Source organism: Perissodus microlepis, chromosome 13 (assembly GCF_051167445.1).
Source record: "Perissodus microlepis isolate ML-2025 ecotype Zambia chromosome 13, ASM5116744v1, whole genome shotgun sequence".
Lineage (NCBI taxonomy): Eukaryota > Metazoa > Chordata > Actinopteri > Cichliformes > Cichlidae > Perissodus > Perissodus microlepis.
Genome location: NC_140473.1, coordinates 24,117,175 through 24,131,672, shown reverse-complemented (window position 1 = coordinate 24,131,672; position 14,498 = coordinate 24,117,175). Strand labels below are relative to the sequence as shown.

Here is a 14,498-nt window from a genome sequence, read left to right as displayed (position 1 = left end):
TCAAATGCAGCAAATATGCTGCTTTACAAGGGAAGGCCCACAGACTTCCTCACATCACACCATAACTTCTTTTGTGCTCAACTGGAGTCACACCACTCACTGTGTGGATTGTGCAAACCAACAGCTAATCCTGGCAGACTCTTTTTATTACTCATTTAGGATTAAATAAAATGATCGACTCCAGCCTACAGGATTGTGCATGGACCTGTATTAACCTGATTAAGCTGAACTTTAAATAACTGGTTACACCCTCGTTCAAGATATTGTGTACCACAGTGGGCTGCTGATTTGTTTACATAGTTAAAATGCTTTGAACAGGAGACTGACATGTCAATTTTGACAGTCTATACAGAGCAAGGATTACAAAGTGTTGCACAAGAGCTCTGAATTCATCTGTTAAACAAAGCATTTTAATTTTGCACTCCCTAAAAGGAAGGCAATTATGTCTACGCTGAAAATCTTTGATCACACACTAATCCCAGGAATACACTGTCGTCCTGTACCTCGGATGAGGCTGACAGAGCTGATCGCACCCACTGAAGATAATGGTTCTGCCTCCACCTGACAAACTACTGTGCGTTTCTGACGCACCCTAGAAGTATCTCTCCATGTTGTAAAGCTAATAACACTTTCTTACTCCATTTTCGTCAACTACATATAGGAAAAGATGTTGACAGGAAGATAAAAAATCCAGTCCAATTTCAAAATAAAAGACCCCGTGCCAACTAAATGATCTGACTTAAAGCTGTGCGAGGAAGTGAACAAAACTGTCAGAAACGCAGTGTTTTTTGGATTTAATGTGATCCCTGCTTGACTGCAGGCAACAAACTTTTAACATTAGCATTTTTCAGCAGCATTAAGGCCAGGATTAACGCCTACTGACACCTCATGGACGCTTAGCTGCCATGCCACAGTACTCTTGCAACATAATGGCAGTGCTGGCTTGCCACGACAAATTGACTGGTATGTGGATGCCTTCACAGAGCCACATTTATACCCTTAAAATTTGACATCACTCAGACCCTCGCATATATGCAGAAGCAGAAAGTATCACATCTGTATTATACCTACTGTAACAGGGAACCAAACTACAGTATCTACCACGCTGCATGACAGCACAGTCACAATGTTGTTATTACCAGTTCCTTGCCACTGCACTGCATTATTAATTACTCTGTAAACGTGCGCGTTATCGGTACTTCGCAGCACTAGTGGCACAGAGACAAAATCCTGCAGAGTAGATTAACAGGATAGCAACTAAAATTTTCAACGTACTTCACAAACCGTGCATTGCTTGAGAGTATGCACTCTGAAGTCTTTATACTCCACCACAGTGAGCAAACAACTGAAGGAACAAGGACAAAAACAGGATGGTTGTGGACCAGCAGCTTCAATTGTGACTCTACAGCCATCTGTGCTTGCGTGACCATGCAGGTGATGATACATTCATCTTATTCTGTGTGTATGTGTTGCACTGGGGCTCACCGCTCCACCGTCTTCCTCTGTTAGACTAGTGTGAAACAATAGGACATGAACACACACACATGGAGGAAGTGAAGATTCCTGCATTCCTATACCACGGCGACTCAACTGTGCCACACACACAAGTTCAGGGCAGGGGAACTATTACTGTCACATTTATAACCAATATGGATATCATTCTTTCCATTCTTTCAAAAAAGTAAGTGAATGTGCAAAGAAAGCCACGTAATACAGCTTCAACTGTGGATGACGGGACGAAAGGCTTGTATTACTTTTTTGACCAGCCTGTTCTCATTCCCTGGGAGCCAAATACTGCTTTTTCGTCAAAGCCACTGGTGTGTCGCAGATACACACTCGCCTTTGGTGTCTCCATCTTCACACATCGGATGATGGCAGTAGTGAGATGGGCTCTATCACTCCCAACACATCGTGTATGGATGCCTGTAAAGCAATGGTCCCCAACCCCCGGGCCATGTACCGGTCGTTTGGTACCAGGCCACGAGAATTGAGGCTCGGGTGTGAAAATTATGTTTTTTGGGGTTTTTAATCAGCTTTTATTGTTATTTTTTAAATTTTTTTTATCGTTTTTATCGTTAACTCGGTTCCCCTGGGACATTTCCCGTGTGTTATGAATACATCTTATTTTTTTGGTACCGGTACTGGTTTTATTTTGTTGTATTTATCCGTGACACCTTAAAGGCCGGTCCGTGAAAATATTGTGGGACATAAACCAGTCCATGGCCCAAAAAAAGTTGGGGGCCGCTGCTGTAAAGGATCCCTTGATATCACATTTGAATGTTTTAGTCATTTTCTAGTGCACAGAATGAAGAGGCACAAGCTTTCCTGCTTAAATCAAGGGAAGTAAAAACCAGACAAAGCAAAACATAAACCTCAAAAAAGGACCCGAACCACACCGCAGTCTTCTTTCTGACAATTGCGTGACTTCCTCCAGTGCCAGTTTTCCAACATCCTAATGCAGAGTTTCAATTTAAGGCCATTTTAAAACGCAAATTCTCCCCACAATACATTTAAAAAACGTTCTGCTTTTCTCAGTGTCAATAACCAGACACAAATAACTATGTCGACTCTGGCATATGCAGATGTCCATGCTAGTAAACGGACTCAAAATCAGTTTTTAAAAAAGGTAAACAGCCATAATACCATTGCTAACCTCTTACATGAAATCTAACATTTTGCAGATTCTTGTAGTGTTTCGTGAGAACACAACAATTCTCAAATTCTCAAACAACATAAGCCTTCATATGAATACTCGGTCTGTGCTTTGTCTGTTGACGCAAATAGGTACAGCAGTAGTACGTCTGGAACAGGTTTCTTTTTATGACTGTAGAGCAACATATTGAGCTGATACTTGCATTTATTGAAGCAGTATAAATGATAAAGTGGAACTTAAAAAGAAGAGTGTAGTCGCTCCACCGCTCTCCCAGAATTAAGTGGCAAATCAATAAAAATGGTAGTGAGAGAAAGCTTGGTTTGTCAATGTCATTTTTTTTCTGTTGGCTTATCTTTGACTCACCAACAAGACTGGCAAACATAAGTGTGCTGCGTGCAGTTTACTGCTATCATGTTCCGGTAATTCTTAACATGAAAGTTGACACTGAATATACCTTTTGTTTTCAAAAGGCAGTGTAATCCACGAAGGTGAGAAGGAGCTTAATATGTGAATCAGACAAAACTGTCACCTCTAATACAAGAGGAGTAGGAAGGCTGTTTTCCAGTATCGATACGTGGAGGATTTGCGTTCAGGAATACCAATCCTGTGTCTAGTTTCTGTTATTTATTTCTGGGGAAATAATGTGGTGTTAAATGCGGATAAACTGACCACCATTAAATACTCTCTTGTCCCAACTTACTACACAGCCCCAGGGTTGTGCCACAACCCTTATGTCTACCTTACGTCACCTTACTTTGAAGGTAAACATTTTAATCATATGACACAGAGACTTGTAGTTCTACTGACTGTTCACCATTTTAAGGTATTTTCCTCCATCCTTACCTGGGTTTTGGGAGAAACACCTGAACCCTTGGTGCTTATTTGACCTGAAATGGCTCGCTTTACATATATTACTAACTACCATGCAGTGTTGGTGGTTTCACAAAATACGGGTTCCCCTCTTTGTAAAATTTGAGCTACAAGTTCACCCTGAAAACTCTCTTTTATGAGGCTCAGATTTGTGATCTTTTACACAGAAGGCCTGTCTCAACATCAGCCAATGCTCCTCCTACAGTTTCTAACAGATACACAAAGAGTGGCAGGTCCACAAACAGAGGAGAAAACAAGCTAGCAGAGTTCATGCTTTATTTCCTGCTCAAACATTCCTGTCCAACACTTTTTCACACAGTGGTAGAACCAAATATAGGCATCGGTGAGGTTTACCATGTGCCTTGGTGCTTAGAAGCACATCCAGAGGTTTCAGGTCTTTCAGTAAATTCCTGCTGGAACAATGAAATAGACATTTAGCTACATAATGATCATAGTTCCTACAGTATAACATCCTTACCAACATATTAATCTGCTTCCAGTGAGAAATTACAACTTAACTCATAATTCTGCCATATTTAAGTTGTGTAGTTGTGTGATTTTTGTCCTTTATAACTGTTTTTCAAGTTACTTTGGTGCACATTAATCAGCTATGTGCCGCTTGTTCCAGGCCTGGAAGGGGAATCAAGTCTGAGATGCCAACCTACCTATCTACAACAAGGCAAGATACTGAACTTAAATTAGAAACAAACAAGATTAGGAGCAGCGGAGGGTGGGCGGGTATGAGGGGCACTTGTGAAAACGCACACAAAATAAATAAGGATATAATATGCATATGATGGACTATTTAGGATTGAAATTAACAGACTGTGCGTGTTCAAAAAGACTGGAAATATTTAACATCTCTAGTCTTTAGGATTCCTGTAATTACCACAAAGACCCTGGAGGTTAACCAAACATCATCAAGTCCTATTACCGCGTTTAATGAATCTCCAGTCTACAAAAAGCCTCCCTCACACAGCAGTTAAATTCCACAACAGAGTGACTATTACACAAACAAATACATAACTGAGGGTATAGATGGTTAACTTTTGTAACCTTACTGATTTGCTACAGAGGGCAGATCAAACGGGTGAGACTGATAGGTTTGCTTTTTTATGTCCATGGTTCTTAGTTTTAGAGTTACAGTATCCTGGCCTACATATTCTCATTGGTTTTCATGTACTGCAGCATTATTTGGGGATATTTTGTCATATTTTGTATCATTTCCCATGATACATGACCAGCTTGTTGTGTTTCTGTTGTGGTACGTGGCTATTACTGCTGTTGTTTTGTGTTACATATAACGAACAATGACACAGTCGTTGAGACTATGATGGAGTTGCACAGCATTCAGGAACTTCCTTACAGTTTGGATTACAGGCTTTGGGTTCCCAGCACTGGGCCTCGGTAAAGTGTGGAGCCCAGTGACTAAGAGGCCAACTGTATTACACAGCCTACATAAAAATGAGCACCACAGTTCTTTAAAAATGACCCGACGAGTGCCTACTGACGTTAAAGTGTGAAAAACAACAATATGAAGTGGTTATTTCACGGTTGTTGTTGTTGTTGTAGCTTGGTCAGATCTGAGCGCTTTAGCCAAAGGCAAGGCAGCTGTCAGTCTCTGTCCGGGATACGCGGACAGGTTTAACATGTTTTGCGAAGCCTCTACGATACTACAAACAGCCAGTAAACTAACAGGTAGTCTCTTTTTTAGTGTGTGCGCATGTAAGGGTAACAAATCACCGCATGTTCACTACTTGCGACAGTTTTCTCACGTAGCATCAAGACGTCCCAGCTAGCTTCTTGATGCTATCAAGTTAGTAGAGTCCGTTGTCGGACAGCTAAGCTACTGCAGGTCTATTACCGGACAAGCATCAACCACTCCTACTTCTTCTTTAACATTAACTGCTGTTATTCACAACACGATTTAGACCACAGCCACAGTCCAGCGAGTGCAAACAAGCACGTCGACGTAGTGCAATTTGTGCAACAACTCACTTACACGGAGGTAAATATGATCGGTGCTCAACAAACCAAGAAGTAACGTTGGGTTTACATTAAACGTTAACTAAGTCTTAACCCAGGCATGTTAGCAGCCACAAAACATTAACATAATGGTAACCCGGATCTCTAAACAAGCATGGATAAAAAGGCCAAGACAATAACAACCATAAACACAAGCGAAGTCAAACAGTTGCTGTGTGTCCGACAATGGAATTATAACATGAGTAGCACAGTAATTACTGTACCAACAAGCATCAAAACAAAAACCTTCTGGTAACAGCATATTAGAAACAGCCCACTTATGGCTATAGAAACGATCCGTTACTGTTATAACACCACTGTAGGACCGCAAGACTGTAAATACGCTGGTGGTGTTTAACTACTCTGTGTCCGAAAATGGAACTATGTGATTGCGCATTGCAGTTTTACCTTGTACACATCTCCGTATGTGCCGCTTCCTATCCTCTGGATCAGCTCGAAATCCTCTTGTGGATTCCGCCGGGACAGGTCGACACTGGAGTTCATCATTTCCACTGCCGATTACGGCGCCGATCGCGCACGGTTTACGAACCCCAACAATGTACGAAAACAGATATTTAAAGAAAAACATACGGCGTCAGAAAATCCCAGCCTGAATCCAATGTAGCTCCAACATGGCTTCCACTGCGCATTGGGCATGCGCAATGGACATCATGGCGTACCCTCTCCATGGTGTCTGATGGGGGAGACGTGTGTTGTTAAATTTTAATGCGTTTGGAAACGGATTTCGTAGTTGAATATGGTAATTAAAATGCAATTAAATTATTACTATTTGCTTACTACTTCACTAGTTGCTTGTATGGATACATATTAAGAAACAGCAGAAAAAAATACAAATTATAATCCAAACCTACACTGATTTCACTATATAATGAAAATAAAGTCAGATTTTGGGATTTACACAGGAAGCTGTAGGGGAAAGGAAATGAATGAAAAACACTAAGCTCTATGGCTGCATTATTTGGCTCCCTTAATGTAAAACTGGGCTAAGCAGGGCTAAACAGTGGCAGATGGCAACTTTATGATTCAGTGAGGGGGTCTGTGATGCAGGAAAAAAACAATCCCATCTTTTCCTGTTACCGTTTTAGAGATATTTCATATTTTCCAGTAGTGTCAGCAAATAATGAAACGGTTAAACACACAATTGATTTAAAAAGTAAACTATTTTCTGCCATAAAACTCTTTAAAAAACAACAACAACCATACAGTCACCATGGAATGGTCCCCCATTAGCAAAACAAAAAGCAGGGGACTATGCCAGTGTTATTAACCTGAAAAGTGTTGAGAAGAAATTCACAATTTATCACAGTTTGATTAAAAAATAATGCAAAAAAAGGCAGTGTCTGGCAATTTTATGAACATGTTGAGATACTGAGCAACATTTGTGAGTTGCTTTTTAAAGATAACCATAATCAATGAATAAGTGAGCTTGGGAATGAGTGCCACGGGCAGGATTTTAGAAATTAGAGGTCAAGCACTGCTGGAGGATTGGAAAATCAAAATTTCTTTACTTTAAGCTTTCAAAAATAATTTCTCAGCTGCTTCCAAAAACATATTTTAAATACCTGGAAATCTCATTTACAATTAAAAAATTGTAACCAAACCAAAAACATGTTACAGAGCGGTTAAAACACAGTGGTATTTCAACATGGCCATGGCCACTTTTTTTTTTACATGTTAGCAACAAAGAAAATCAAACCAAGTGCCTTACAACATAACGTCCCTGAAAACACAACAGTCTGTTTTGACATATTTATGAATAAGTCCATCTATTGCTCCTAAGCTGACTCTGAAAGTTGCTTGATGCTTCAATGAGGACACAGTGAAAGGCAGACTGTGTTGAAGCTTGGGTTCTTGGCTTGGTGAGGATTTGACCCCAGAGTGGATTTGGAAAGTCTGCTTCTTAGAGGTAGATCTGGAAGAAGATGGGCAGTTTTGCATCCCAGTCTGAGGCTTTGTTTCAGGGTTAGATGTTGGTCCAGTATCATATTGTATTAGAAGTTTTTTGAGTAGGCAGGACAACTGAGGACTCAGGAGGAGCACCAGGATACCACCAGGACGGAGAACTCTAGACACAAACATTTGTTATAATAGTTGCATCTCTATCTTTCAATGCTTATTCCAATAATGGCTATGACATTTTTATCTGTGCATTAATTTAGTTTTTGCCTATTAAAAAAACCAAACTAACTAAAAAACAGAACAATAAGACAGCTTAGGATGTGTACTGATGTGCAAAGTGACTCCCAAGCTAAAAATCCAGTGCACACATTCACAGAGAAAACAAGTAATGTTTTCTGTTTCGCCAAACAATTCTAAAAGAAACAATTGAGACCGACAAACATAGGAACAAACCTCTCCATCTCTGTCAGGATGAGTGGCAAGTTGGCAGCCATGTCTATTCTGGAGCCAAACTTCCTGCCAAATGGCAGGTCACAGATCACAGTGTCTACAGTGGCACTGGGCACAGGCAGTACTGCACACACAGAGGAGGACAAACAAGCCTAGAGGTAATTTAATACACGACAACAGGCTTCACACTAACCTCCCACTCACTGAGTCCTATCCAAAAAATGCAGCCATGCATCCACAGTGAAAATTCATGAGCTAAGATTCAATATTTAACTTCTCAAAGACATGAATTTGTAATATAGTTAAAATTTAATTTATAGTAATTCAATTTATAATTTAATCCTTTTTAAAAATGTGAAAATGTGAGCTACTTTATGGTGGCCGGTCTTATCGAGATATACTTCCTCTATTAAAAAAGAAATGTACTCTAAGATACCATAAAGACTAACCTCATATAAGTAACGCCAGTCAGGTTTGATAAGACTGAACATGTCATATGTGACATTCAAAGAAATGTGCACATAATCATTTTTTCATGTTTATCTATATTTTCACATGTCTGGCTAATTTTACACATGACTAGATTCATTCATGCACACAGGGCCATCTGTCGTCCGCCTTAAAATCCACTTGTATTGCACTGGATTTACAACTGGTGCGATTTAAAAAGTTAACGTCTGTCCCTCTTTTTAAATGAGAACATTAGTTTAATACAATTAAGTAAGACATGTATTAATAATGTAATATTTAGCTTACTTTACTGCTTTTTTTGTGTGCAGCTGACCTACCCAGAGACGACGCTTTCAGCAGGTTTATTCTGTTTTCCAACTCAGCAAATGCTATGTTCTCACTGGCCTTCTGCAGCTGTGCTTCATCAATATCCACACCCAGGAAACAGGCATCCTGAAAATCCCAGAAACAGGGATTTTTAAACCTCATAAACAAACTTTTCTAAACATTTCTACACTTTAAAGATCAACAGTACATGATTTCTTTTCTGACCTTATGCTCCTGTGCAGCTTCTATTAAGATGGTCCCCACCCCACACATTGGGTCAACCACACGGAAGCCTGGCTAGAAAACAGAACACAGCATACAGCGCATACAGCTGGTTAACCACAAAAAGTATGACTGTGACTGGTTCACCACACTGAATGCCAAGTGACAGACAACTAACATCATACTAAAACCTTTTGCATAGAGGGCTCTTTAAGAGGATCAGATGGGGGGTAGACTAGCCAAAGTACTTTCACTTTGTAAAAACACATGCTACAGTAAAAGTTGTTACTTTAGCACATGTAATTAAGTAAATATCAAAAATCTTCCCAGCTCCAAATGGGCAAAACAAACTAAACTATCCATCCGTTTTCTACTGCTTCTCTGGAGCTGGGTCACGGGGGCAGCAGCTTAAGCAGAGAAGTCTTGACCTCTTTCTCTCCAGCCACCTCCTCCAGCTCATTTGGGGGAATGCTGAGGCATTCCCAGGCCAGCTAAGAGATGTAATCTCTCCAGTATGTCCTAGGTCTACCCCGGGGCCTCCTCCTGGTAGAACATGCCTGGAATACCTTGCCCAGGAGGCATCCTAGTCAAATTCCAAGCAGCTGTACCTCCCAAATCGTGGAAGTCCTCACTCTATCTCTAAGGGAGAGCTCAGCCACACTCATTTCCACGACTTGTATCTGCATTCTCATTCGTTCAGTGGCTACCCAGAGCTCATGGCCATAGGTGAGGTGTAGATCAACAGGGTAAACTAAAAGCTTCATTTTTACGCTCGGTGTTTACAATACACAATAGACAGATACAGAACCTACATTACAGCAGATGTAGCTCTACTCCATCTGTCAATCTCCTGCACCCCTATGTAAACTCCTCTACCTGGGCCAGAAACCCGTCCCTGAGCCGGAGTGGGAACGCCACCCATTTACAGTAAAAACCACAAACAAAACTAGAGGCAAATCATTTTGCTACACAAACATAAATGGAAGAGCTCTGCTTGCATGATGTGATGATGCCTTCTTATTTGTGCACATAATAATATAACTCCGTCATGGTTTCAGAATTCATCAGCACAATTTTTAACTGGCAGAAGGAAATTTGATCACATCACTCCGATTTTGGCCTCTCTACACTGGCTTCCAATTGAATTTAGGACCCGTTTTAAAGTCCTTTTTATTGGTTTTTAAATCTCTAAATGGTCTGGCACCTGTTTATTTGTCTGACTTGTTGAAGCCCCACGTCCCCACTCGTTCCCTTCGGTCAGCTGAGCAGTTGCTGCTTTCGGTGCCAAAGTCACGGCTGAAACTTAGAGGAGACCGAGCGTTGTCTGTTGCAGCGCCGATGCTTTGGAATAACCTTCCTCTCCATATTAGACAGGCTACATCAGTGCCAGTTTTTAAGTCTTTAGTAAAAACCTATTTTTATTCCCTGGCTTTTAACTCTGTGGGTAACTGATATATATATATATATATATATATATATATATATATATATATATATATATATATATATATATATATATATATATATATATATATATATATATTTATTTTATTTTATTTTTTTATTTTATTGGTCTGGTTTTATTACTATGTGCATATTAGTATTGTACAGCACCTTGGTCTACCAGGTGTGTTTTAAAGTGCTATATAAATAAATGATGATGATGATCAGTATTCAAACCATAACCTGCAACACGCACAGAACAGCTGTGTGTACAGTAGTATATACACCTGTATATGAGCCAGTGAGGCCATGGCCCAGGCTGTTGTAGACCTTAGTCCTGTGATTTTTATATAGCTCCGGTTAGCAAGAGGCAACCTGAAGGAAAGAAGACTCAACTTATTACTTCTTATCAAATTAATTACAGATATAATATTAAAGAGACCGGTCCATCTTAAGTCATTTGATTAAACATTTGTGGGTCTTAATGGCAAAAAGCAGTAAGCTAAACTTGTAACAGACAGAGCATATTATAAGCAGTGACAATAAAAGAACTGCATAATGTATAAGAGGTCTGTTGCTGTACTGAGACTTAGATGTATATTACTGTGTTAAATGTAAAACATCATTGTCAATAACCTGGTCAGTGGGATCCCGAGCAGGCAGTAGTCATCACTCAAATGGACATTTATCTACAGAAAAACAACAACAACAATAGATAATATTACAGCTGAAGTGCCAGAAAAGACAGGCAAGACTCTCTGCAAAGCAATTAACTACAGACGGACTATTTATATTGCAAACATTTCTATTGTAAGACAAAACTTAACTGAACTTATAATCAGTGCAATCCAACAGATTGTTTTTCAAACAAAACTGATTACCTCCAACTGTGGATTCTTCAGGTCAGCCTTCCAGCCCAGCAGTCTGCTCAGACCTGCTCCAATCACTCTGCTCACCTCCTGTTTCACACGAAAGTAGAACATTTTTTTGAACATATCCACTGAATATGAATGTCTGTTTCTATGTGGATCCCAGGGATTGCACTTAGTAATATAGAGAGATTAAAAGTATATGTCCTTTTAAACAATTATTGCCGCAACACCCTTTGTCTGGGTAAGTTAAACTGATAAACTATTAGGAGAAATGACAACTCGTATCTCTGAACATTTGTATTAAGATAACTTATTCTTACATAAGTTGTGGTGAGTGTTGTGGTAGCATTAACATGTCGTGTTTTTCAGTGGTGGGAGAAACTAGAGCTCTTGGAGAAACCTGCTCAAAGCACTGTGAGAACTTTGAGACTTTACACTGAAGACTCATACCTACTTTAAACCCAGGTGCAGTTAATGCTAACCACTGAGCTACCATGCTGCCCCTGCACTTCTTTTCTGTTAAACACCTGTAAAAAGAAGCAGAGACACAGACTTTAACATTTCCTACCTGTGCGCCCAAGCATCGTGACAGAGATCCAGAACATTTGCAGCTGATCCTAAAGGAGACCGGGATACAGGAAAGCAGCTCTGGTTTATCCTCACAGGTTGTCAGCAGTGTCTTATTTTTTTCTCCAGTGGTCTTCACTTCATATGGAGATAAACACGAGGAGACATAAATATATAAAGACTTTAACCTCAGAAGTCACTGATGTATAAGCTGTCATAAAAATAAAATGTTGCCATTGCATTACCATTTTCCTGACTTTCTTCAGTGAAATCCTTTGCTATGTCATCCATCTTCCTGCTGCTACTTGCTCCACGGTGCTCCAGCCTGGATGCTGTGTGGTCACAAACTGGTCCTCCCCCATTGACGTATGCTCCATGTGTACAGTCGATAAACTCCTCTAACATCCCCTCTGCTTCTTCCTCTCTCGTCCTTTCTTCCTCACATGCCTTCCCCTTTTCTACAGTCTTCTCAATGCCTGTGTCCCAAGCTGCCACTTTCCTCTCCTTCTCCTCCTCATCATCCCTCTTTCTCTTCTGTGCCATTGTGGATACTCCATTTTGTCCACCACTTCTCTGTTTGTCAATCTCTTCCTTCCTCTCCCCTCCTGTACTTCGAAACTCTACAAGGCTCTTCTCCCCCTCTCTGCTCTGTTCGTCACTCCCTCTCATCTCATCCTCCCTCTTCCTTGTCACTCCCAGGGCAGGGCTTGATGTTTTGACGGTGTTTTTGCTGCCTGTCAGCTCCCCCTGCAGTCGACTCCATGTCATTACAGCACTGGTCCACTGATTCTTGTCACCCAACAGTCTGGACTGTAGCACAGAGGCTGCCTTTGCTATACATATTACAAAAAACGCGATACAGAAGTCAGTTCAGAAGTGGTATGTAAACACTGAACGGTATTGCTTATGTTTTCGTATTAACTGTATGTATAGGTTCTTGGAGTTAGTTTGAGGCTACTACCTGTGCTGGTGTGGGCAGACAGACTCACCGGCGAGTCTTGTTTCAACAGAAGAAAGAGTCTCTCTGCACCCTTCAGGTTACTAACTCTGTTGATCTTTGCAGAAGAGCTGAATAACACTTTACCTGGAATTTGACACACCTAAATGCAAAAATCCACATTCAGATTTAAGAGCTCTTCTACATCTTTCATCAAAAAGTTAATTTTTAACCCTGTTTTATAGTAGGTTAACCTTCAGAGAAAGGTCACTTTGGCTTGGTCGTAGTGATCGAACACTGATAACCACTCATGTCAATGGCCAACAGTTTCTCTACACACTGAGACAACAGCTGGCTCAGATCATGTTAACAGTTGTGATCAGAAGTTTGCATACACTCATCATGGGCAGCAATTAGGGACTGTTGATGATTTCTTTGAACTGTTCTTTTTCCATAGTGGAATGATTGTACAGCATACATCTTTAACGACTTAAAAAAAATAATAATTGGTGCACAGGATTAAATTTATTTTGTATTTTCTCTAACCCAAGCAGGTTCAAAAACGTACATACAGGCTCAAATAAATATACATTAGCCCTTCTAATATTTGATTAAATGTCCCTTAGCACTTTTGCTAGCCAACAAGCTTCTGGCATAATTCTAATTAGATATCTGCCCAGTCTTCTTGTCAGAATTAGTAGAGGTTATTTAAACTGGTTGGTTTCCTGGCATAGACCTGACTTTTAAAAAGACCCCACAAATTTCCATTAGGGTTGAGGTTAGGGCTTTGGGATGGCCATTCTAGAGGCTTAATTCTATCATTCTTTATCCATTCCAAAACCAGCTTCGATGTGTGTTTGGGATCACTGTCTGGATGGAACAGCCAACCTTCAACCATGTGTCTGTCGCCAACACTTATTGAAGGAGCGTATGTACATATTTGAGGCTGTACGCATGCTTTAACCCTGTGCGGATTACATCACGTGACAGCGACAATCACAAAATTACGTAAAGCCTGACTAAAACGTTTAAACAATACAACTTTGCTGTAAATTTGAATATTTTCTATAACATAAATAAAAAAAGATTTCGTAATATCAACATTAGAAGTTAATTATGACTTTCACCCCCTTTTCTTTCCACACAAAGAGCGTCCGTATCTTTGTCTCTTAAAGGCTTTTAAATCATGAAGACCCCGAGGTTTTGTTTTGTTTTGGGGGTTTTTTTTTGGGGGGGGGGTTAGCTGTTAGTTGTTGCATGTAGCTAACACTCACGTCTTCAGCCGCTAGCTTCGTCTTCACCTCGTTGATTAAAAAAGCCTCCATACCGTTACCGGCCGTGCAGTAGTAACGAACCACATTCCCACCACTTCCCGGTTCATCCATGTTATAAAATATGTCAAATCTCAACAAGCGACGCTCTCTACTAGCAACAGTCTGCCGAGTCTTGTTTGACTACGAAAGCCGCCATATTGGCTTGTTTGTTTACACCGGAAACGGAACTATGTCATTAATTGTTGCCAGTCGTTTGCCCACCAGCAGGGGTCTCTGTTGCACAGGGGGAAAAGTTATAGATATGTATTACATTTTTAAAATTAGAATACAAATTTAACGCCACAAACTTGAGTTTTCATATATATCTGTGAGTTTATTTGGACAACAGTATGCACATGTGGTCTGTGTATGTACACACATGAAGACTTTGACCTTTGTTCCTTACATTTATGGCATTGTTTCTATGATGACAGATATGCTACTCAGTG

The 14,498-nt window shown here is 40.3% G+C and overlaps 2 protein-coding genes across 8 annotated transcripts in view; both read right to left on the bottom strand.

Annotated features, from left to right (window-relative positions):
• LOC146375197 (mitogen-activated protein kinase kinase kinase kinase 3-like) overlaps nucleotides 1-6,210 on the bottom strand; it is a 47,658-nt gene extending 41,448 nt beyond the window's left edge. For 4 of the 6 annotated variants that reach the window (XM_084947671.1, XM_084947675.1, XM_084947672.1 and 1 more), the window contains exon 1: nucleotides 5,957-6,209. In XM_084947671.1, coding sequence (XP_084803797.1) covers nucleotides 5,957-6,055 — 99 coding nt within the window. In that variant the 5' untranslated portion in view covers nucleotides 6,056-6,209. Of the gene's footprint in view, nucleotides 1-5,956 lie in introns of all 6 variants that reach the window. The other 2 variants (XM_084947673.1, XM_084947674.1) reach the window with 1 other exon arrangement.
• Nucleotides 6,211-7,047: 837 nt separating this feature from the next.
• thumpd2 (THUMP domain containing 2) lies at nucleotides 7,048-14,219 on the bottom strand. Of its 2 annotated transcripts, XM_084947678.1 has the most exons (11): nucleotides 14,011-14,219; nucleotides 12,761-12,899; nucleotides 12,045-12,632; nucleotides 11,801-11,937; nucleotides 11,242-11,319; nucleotides 10,997-11,049; nucleotides 10,648-10,735; nucleotides 8,921-8,992; nucleotides 8,707-8,821; nucleotides 7,922-8,042; nucleotides 7,048-7,634 (listed from the first exon to the last, which is right to left on the bottom strand). In XM_084947678.1, exons 1-11 carry the CDS (start codon nucleotides 14,119-14,121, stop codon nucleotides 7,274-7,276), a joined length of 1,863 nt encoding a protein of 620 aa, XP_084803804.1. In that variant the 5' UTR covers nucleotides 14,122-14,219; the 3' UTR covers nucleotides 7,048-7,273. The 2 variants fall into 2 exon arrangements, with proteins under 2 accessions (XP_084803804.1, XP_084803805.1); XM_084947679.1 differs by lacking the exon at nucleotides 14,011-14,219 and having other exon boundaries at nucleotides 12,789-12,886.
• Nucleotides 14,220-14,498: the final 279 nt, after the last annotated feature.

What these genes read in the sequence shown, in the direction of transcription:
- thumpd2 (XM_084947678.1), bottom strand. Translation starts at nt 14,121, where the DNA reads ATGGATGAACCGGGAAGTGGTGGGAATGTGGTTCGTTACTACTGCACG. An exon ending in CCTCACTGGCTCATATACAG is followed by an intron (nt 8,993 to 10,647) that starts GTGTATATACTA and finishes TCTGTTTTCTAG; the next exon opens with CCAGGCTTCCGTGTGGTTGA. An exon ending in ATCCTGACAGAGATGGAGAG is followed by an intron (nt 7,635 to 7,921) that starts GTTTGTTCCTAT and finishes GTTTGTGTCTAG; the next exon opens with AGTTCTCCGTCCTGGTGGTA.